The 7,120-nt window shown below is 55.8% G+C and overlaps 1 protein-coding gene across 1 annotated transcript; it reads left to right on the top strand.

Annotated features, from left to right (window-relative positions):
• The first annotated feature begins 505 nt into the window (after positions 1-505).
• On the top strand, positions 506-5,518 carry znhit1 (zinc finger, HIT-type containing 1). Its single transcript, XM_021313910.2, has 7 exons — positions 506-562; positions 676-758; positions 1,101-1,198; positions 2,046-2,121; positions 2,190-2,269; positions 2,342-2,511; positions 5,234-5,518. Exons 2-7 carry the CDS (start codon positions 734-736, stop codon positions 5,253-5,255), a joined length of 471 nt encoding a protein of 156 aa, XP_021169585.1. The 5' UTR covers positions 506-562; positions 676-733; the 3' UTR covers positions 5,256-5,518.
• Positions 5,519-7,120: the final 1,602 nt, after the last annotated feature.

Here is a 7,120-nt window from a genome sequence, read left to right as displayed (position 1 = left end):
CCTCTGAGGAGACGTTCTACCTGTAGGAGAACTGCAGGCTGTCCAGCAGGGACGGCGTCCTTGATGGACTTTAGGAGGATCCTCTGGAATCAGAATCAGAAGAAGTATTTCTGATTCTGGAAGTCCTTCATGATGACGGGGTCAGAGTTACGGGACGATGGTCACTGAGGCAGGAGATGATTGGTGGATGTTAACATCTCCAGAACTGTGTCTATGCCTCCTTTACTCGGCGTATGCCTGATATGTGAAGATCATTTCTGTATGACTGCAGAAATGTGTTACAGTTTCCAGCTCTATATAACTTCTTATAAAGTCTAGTATGATTCCAGCTATGCCAGCATGGTATACTGAACAATAGCACATGTGCAGCTGTTAAAAGGTTTATAATAAGTCCCGTCTCCTAACTAGACGCCATATTGATGCCCGGGTCATCATATTAATAATATAATATGGTCTGTTGGAGAAATATCCTCATCTTCCCGCCATGATCAGGCGTTCTGCAGTCCGGCCACCAGGGGGCGACACAGACGCCACAAACATGCAGAATAAGACTGATTTCCAGGTAAATTACATTCACTTCTCCATCTGAGCAACTTTCTAACGCTGTGGCTAAAGCAGAGTTGTCTTATAAATATCTAAAATATATTTAGATGTCTGTTTTTTTTACTCTTCCAGAGTCTGAGCTGCTTCGCGCTTTGTGAAGTTTGACCTCCGCGGCTGCCGTCTAAACAAGATGGTGCTGGAGAAGAAGAGCTCCGGTGAGTTGGGCAGATTTTAGGCCGATAGCTGGATGTACAGCGAGGCTGCTGCTGTAACCAGGAGCCTGTCAGACACACCGGCTGCTGGGGGGGCGCAGACCCGCCGCAGCGGCCCCTCTGTGGGGCTTCAGGCGGACAAACAGCCGGTCCGCTGCGGACTCCGCCCAGAAAACCACCGATTTAAGAGAACCGGCGGTTTTAAAAGCGACACCGACGGTCAAAGTCCCTGATTTTACGTCCTGGTGGTTATTATGGACCAGTCTACCACCCGGCTGCTTAAAGGTGTCCGTAAACAGAACATTTAGTGAAATAATGAGGTTCTGCCGGTTCTGTGTGTTGCAGCCCGGGTGGAGGCGGGTCAGCGGAGGGTTCTGGATGAAGCGACCCGGCAGAGGAGGCTGACCCGGCAGCTGGAGGCTCTGGAGAAGGACAACTTCCAGGTTGGTCTTAGAACGGTTCCGATGGGCCCATCAGGGGTTCTAATGTTTATCAGAACCAATTAGCTCCATGAAGTGATGAGGTTCTGCTAGAGGACCCGGTTCTGGTTCTGTTCAGACGTGACCCGCTGATGGAGAGATGCTCGTTAATCAGAGGATTTCTAATTAAGTTGAGTGGAATTTAATGGAAGAAAACAAGACAAACTGTAATCCAGCAGAACCAACCCAGACCCAGAACCAGCTTCAGAACCAGACCCAGAACCAGCAGCTTTAGCCTTCAGGCTCCTCCACACCCTGCAGCCGTGGTGGAGACGATGTTCCCTATTCCTTCCAGAACCGGGTCCTGTGTGTCCATCAGAACCACCAGAGAAGAAGAACTTCAGAACCAGGCCAACTTCCAGCTGTAGGCCTGAAACATCATAAATGAAGTTCCACACAGAACCCGCTGAGTTCTAAGTAGTTCAGCCCCAGTAGAACCTCGGTCAGAATGTCGCATGGTTCTGTCAGGGCGGTTCTGATGAGATCCTCCCACGACCTGTAGAACGGGCCGGTTCTGAACTCTAGTGTCGTTTAGTGCAGTAATCAGCTGCCAAAGAGTCCGATCGGTTCTGAATGGTGAAAAGAACAGGTAAGTCCAGAATCTGAGCAGAACCCCTGACCCACCAGTGACCCAGAGTTCTGGCGTGGATCCGATCCAGTACCGTCCAGTTTTCTGCTTGGTTCTGGGTTTTACATGGACCAGAACCGGGCCGTGTGATTGGATTATAACTGGACCAGAACCGGCCCGTGTGACTTGACTAACTGGACCAGAACCGGGCCGGACTGTAACCTGTCTTCTGGTTGTCTCCAGGACGACCCCCTGTCCTCGCTGCCTCCCCCGGGTCCAACGGCCCGTCTCCCAGCCTTCAGTGAGACAGAGGAACCAGGTGAGTGGCGACCCGGCGGCCGGTTCTGTTGGACCCGGACCTCCAGCTGACCGTGTCTGTCTGCTCAGAGAAGAAGAGGAGGAAGACGAGGGGCGACCACTTCAAGCAGCGCTTCAGGAAGAACTTCACCACGCTGCTGGAGGAGGAGGTGAGCCTGCCAGCTGCTGCTATCTGATTGGCCGACAGTCACCTGACTCGTTTTCTCCCGTCTGATTGGTAGAACCTGTCGGAGCGGCCGGAACCAAACTACCTGTCGGCGGCGGCCCCGCCCTCCTCGCTGCCGGCGCGTCACTTCTGCTGCGTCTGCGGTTTCCCCTCCCACTACACCTGCACCACCTGCGGGGGGCGCTACTGCAGCAGCAGGTGTCTGACCACCCACAGAGAGACCAGGTACGCCCTGCTTCCTGTCTGCAGGTACGCCCTGCTTCCTGTCTGCAGGTACGCCCTGCTTCCTGTCTGCAGGTACGCCCTGCTTCCTGTCTGCGGGTACGCTCCTGCTTCCTGTCTGCGGGTACGCCCTGCTTCCTGTCTGCAGGTACGCCCTGCTTCCTGTCTGCAGGTACGCCCTGCTTCCTGTCTGCAGGTACGCCCTGCTTCCTGTCTGCGGGTACGCTCCTGCTTCCTGTCTGCAGGTACGCCCTGCTTCCTGTCTGCGGGTACGTCCTGCTTCCTGTCTGCAGGTACGCCCTGCTTCCTGTCTGCGGGTACGCCCTGCTTCCTGTCTGCGGGTACGCACCTGCTTCCTGTCTGCAGGTACGCTCCTGCTTCCTGTCTGCAGGTACGCACCTGCTTCCTGTCTGCGGGTACGTCCTGCTTCCTGTCTGCAGGTACGCCCTGCTTCCTGTCTGCGGGTACGTCCTGCTTCCTGTCTGCAGGTACGCCCTGCTTCCTGTCTGCGGGTACGCCCTGCTTCCTGTCTGCAGGTACGCTCCTGCTTCCTGTCTGCAGGTACGCACCTGCTTCCTGTCTGCAGGTACGCACCTGCTTCCTGTCTGCAGGTACGCTCCTGCTTCCTGTCTGCGGGTACGCCCTGCTTCCTGTCTGCAGGTACGCTCCTGCTTCCTGTCTGCGGGTACGCCCTGCTTCCTGTCTGCAGGTACGCCCTGCTTCCTGTCTGCAGGTACGCCCTGCTTCCTGTCTGCAGGTACGCACCTGCTTCCTGTCTGCAGGTACGCCCTGCTTCCTGTCTGCAGGTACGCACCTGCTTCCTGTCTGCTGGTACGCTCCTGCTTCCTGTCTGCAGGTACGGACCTGCTTCCTGTCTGCGGGTACGCCCTGCTTCCTGTCTGCAGGTACGCCCTGCTTCCTGTCTGCGGGTACGTCCTGCTTCCTGTCTGCGGGTACGCTCTGCTTCCTGTCTGCGGGTACGCTCTGCTTCCTGTCTGCGGGTACGCCCTGCTTCCTGTCTGCGGGTACGCCCTGCTTCCTGTCTGCGGGTACGCCCTGCTTCCTGTCTGCGGGTACGCCCTGCTTCCTGTCTGCAGGTACGCTCCTGCTTCCTGTCTGCAGGTACGCCCTGCTTCCTGTCTGCAGGTACGCCCTGCTTCCTGTCTGCAGGTACGCTCCTGCTTCCTGTCTGCGGGTACGCTCCTGCTTCCTGTCTGCGGGTACGCCCTGCTTCCTGTCTGCAGGTACGCCCTGCTTCCTGTCTGCGGGTACGTCCTGCTTCCTGTCTGCGGGTACGCTCTGCTTCCTGTCTGCGGGTACGCTCTGCTTCCTGTCTGCGGGTACGCCCTGCTTCCTGTCTGCGGGTACGCCCTGCTTCCTGTCTGCGGGTACGCCCTGCTTCCTGTCTGCGGGTACGCCCTGCTTCCTGTCTGCAGGTACGCTCTGCTTCCTGTCTGCAGGTACGCCCTGCTTCCTGTCTGCAGGTACGCCCTGCTTCCTGTCTGCAGGTACGCTCCTGCTTCCTGTCTGCGGGTACGCTCCTGCTTCCTGTCTGCGGGTACGCCCTGCTTCCTGTCTGTGGGTACGCCCTGCTTCCTGTCTGCAGGTACGCCCTGCTTCCTGTCTGCGGGTACGCTCCTGCTTCCTGTCTGCGGGTACGCTCCTGCTTCCTGTCTGCAGGTACGCCCTGCTTCCTGTCTGTGGGTACGCCCTGCTTCCTGTCTGCAGGTACGCCCTGCTTCCTGTCTGCAGGTACGCCCTGCTTCCTGTCTGCAGGTACGCCCTGCTTCCTGTCTGCAGGTACGCTCCTGCTTCCTGTCTGCGGGTACGCTCCTGCTTCCTGTCTGCGGGTACGCCCTGCTTCCTGTCTGTGGGTACGCCCTGCTTCCTGTCTGCAGGTACGCCCTGCTTCCTGTCTGCGGGTACGCTCCTGCTTCCTGTCTGCAGGTACGCCCTGCTTCCTGTCTGTGGGTACGCCCTGCTTCCTGTCTGCAGGTACGCCCTGCTTCCTGTCTGCAGGTACGCCCTGCTTCCTGTCTGCAGGTACGCCCTGCTTCCTGTCTGCAGGTACGCTGTCACTACCCGATCCGTACCATCAGCTCCTTTGTGCTACAGAATAACTTCCATTAAGGCAGATTTTCCTACTTTCTTCTTTTATTTTCTTTTTTCTCTGATCTTAACTCAGCAGTGATCAGAGAATGGAAATATCTGCAGTTCATCACCAGTTCTGCTTTAGCAGGAAATAAACCACCAGGCTGCCCTGACACCCAGGTGTTCTCTGTGGTGTGTCCACCAGAGGGCGCTGTGACAGCATGAAGTTACAGCTCAGGTTATTTTATAATACATGTTACTAAACTATTATTAATATAAAGTGTTAAAAGTTATAAAGTGAATTAGAGCTTCTGTAGGAAGGGATGTAAAACTTTCCAGAACTTGTTCTGTCTGCTCAGAGGGGCTGACGGTACGGTCCGTGGTACCGGTTCTGATCCGGTTCTGATCCGGTAGTGACAAGCTGCTGCAGTCCAGGCGTGGACGGACTTACTGAGGAGCAGAACCTCCAGGTTCTTCTGGTTCTGCTGGGCTCAGAGACCTCTGGGACCGGACCAGAGAGCAGCCGGTCCGGACCGGTCCAGACCACGGTTCTGTCCCCAGTCAGGGACCGGTTCTGTCCCGGTGTGTTCTGATTGGACCTGATGCTGAGCTTCTGTCTCTGGTTCCTCTGCAGGTGCTTGAAGTGGACCCTCTGAGGACGTCCTGTCCAGAACTCTTTGGACCCAGCGGTCGGTCAGAACCCCCACTTGGACCGGTGCTGAAGATCGGACCTCCTGTTTGGACTGTTCTGGCGTCATGTTGGACTTTTCTGGTTCTGATCAACAAAAGGACATGTCTGTGTGTGCGGCGCCGAGCTGGATGGACTCAGAATCCAGCTCTGGTTCCGTCTGCTCCAGAACCAAATGGATCCTGCTGTGGTTCTGATGTGGTTCTGAATAAATGTGGTTCAAACATCCCATCTCTGTCTCTGCTCCTGTGGCGCCGCCAGTAGAACTCAGTAGAACCTCTCCTGGGTCTGGGTTAAGGTTCTGGTGGTACCCGGTCCAGAACCTTATCTGGGGTCGGGTTCAGTCCAGAACCTTTTATCTGGGGTCGGGTTCAGTCCAGAATGTCGGGTTTGAACCAGAACCGCTCATCTGATAATGTGAGTATTGTTCTGATTCTTTGTTCTGGTTCTGGGTTTGCTGTTGGTGGAGATCATCGAAGCAGAACCGGTCCTGCAGAACCAGAACCTGTCAGCAGGTTCTAAAAGGTTCTGATGACATTAACGTTCATGTTGCAGAATTACAGAACCATACTGACCCTGCTGGTTCTGTTCAGAGGTGGAGGAGGCGTCAGCTGATGGGTCTTCTCCATCCAGAGGAAGTTCTGCCGACCCAAAGTGCTGTTCCTCCAGACTGGTTCTGGTTGGTGACCTTTAACCTCTAGCCTGCCATCTCGGCCTCTCTGAGCTCGGACCTGCGGGTGAAGCAGCGCTGAAAAGACGTGAGACCCGCTGGGTTCTAGTGTGTCCAGAACCGGGCCGGCGTCTCATATCGGGTCAAATTCCTCCTCTGCTGCTCTAATAATGGGAGCAAAGGCTGAGAAGATAAGTTCTGGTGAAGGTCCACCTCAGGTTCTGCCGGGTTATCAGGGACCGATAGGCCGGGTCCATCAGGTTCTAATAACTGGCATAATTATTAACGGTACCGCTCCAGGTGAGTTCATGATCCGACAGTTTTACGGGTCTTTACAGAACCGGATCGCAGCAGATTCTGAATCTGATCCAAACGTGAAGGTTTACCTCCACCTGTTCTTCGTCTCCACCTCTGAGATGAGACTCCTGGTTCTGGTCCATCACACGTTCCAGTCAGAACCAAAGGATTGATGTTCTGACAGAAGATCCAGAAGCAGCTGCTGGTTCTATCAGCCGTCAGAGACAGAGATTACTGCTGCCCACATCTGTTGGGTTCTGGTTCCGTCCGTGTCCTCCTGAGGTCCCAACCAGTCCCCTGCTACTGAGAACCTGCTGAGACCCATTTGGCTGATATTTGTTCTTCAGCATCTTCAACCCGGTTAGCAGAGACCAGAACGGACCTCAGGGACCAGAACAGACCAGAACGGACCTCAGGGACCAGAACAGACCAGAACGGACCTCAGGGACCAGAACGGACCTCAGGGACCAGAACGGACCTCAGGGACCAGAACGGACCTCAGGGACCAGAACGGACCAGAACAGACCTCAGGGACCAGAACGAACCTCAGGGACCAGAACGGACCAGAACAGACCTCAGGGACCAGAACGAACCTCAGGGACCAGAACGGACCTCAGGGACCAGAACGGACCTCAGGGACCAGAACGGACCAGAACGGACCTCAGGGACCAGAACGGACCAGAACGGACCTCAGGGACCAGAACGGACCAGAACGGACCTCAGGGACCGCTTCAGACTGAGGTCCCACCCGGCCCACAGCATCATCAGGGACCCATAACCACCCAGGGAGGCGTCTCAGGGCAATAGAGTCAAGAATCGTGGTTGCCGTGAACAACGCAATCTCATTGGTCGGCAGCAGACGTCTC

This window comes from Fundulus heteroclitus, unplaced genomic scaffold, assembly GCF_011125445.2.
Source record: "Fundulus heteroclitus isolate FHET01 unplaced genomic scaffold, MU-UCD_Fhet_4.1 scaffold_41, whole genome shotgun sequence".
Taxonomy (NCBI): Eukaryota; Metazoa; Chordata; class Actinopteri; order Cyprinodontiformes; family Fundulidae; genus Fundulus; species Fundulus heteroclitus.
Note: the sequence above shows the minus strand (reverse complement) of the source record. Positions and strands in the feature narration are given on the sequence as shown.

What these genes read in the sequence shown, in the direction of transcription:
- znhit1 (XM_021313910.2), top strand. Translation starts at nt 734, where the DNA reads ATGGTGCTGGAGAAGAAGAGCTCCG. An exon ending in TGGAGAAGGACAACTTCCAG is followed by an intron (nt 1,199 to 2,045) that starts GTTGGTCTTAGA and finishes GGTTGTCTCCAG; the next exon opens with GACGACCCCCTGTCCTCGCT. An exon ending in CAGTGAGACAGAGGAACCAG is followed by an intron (nt 2,122 to 2,189) that starts GTGAGTGGCGAC and finishes CTGTCTGCTCAG; the next exon opens with AGAAGAAGAGGAGGAAGACG.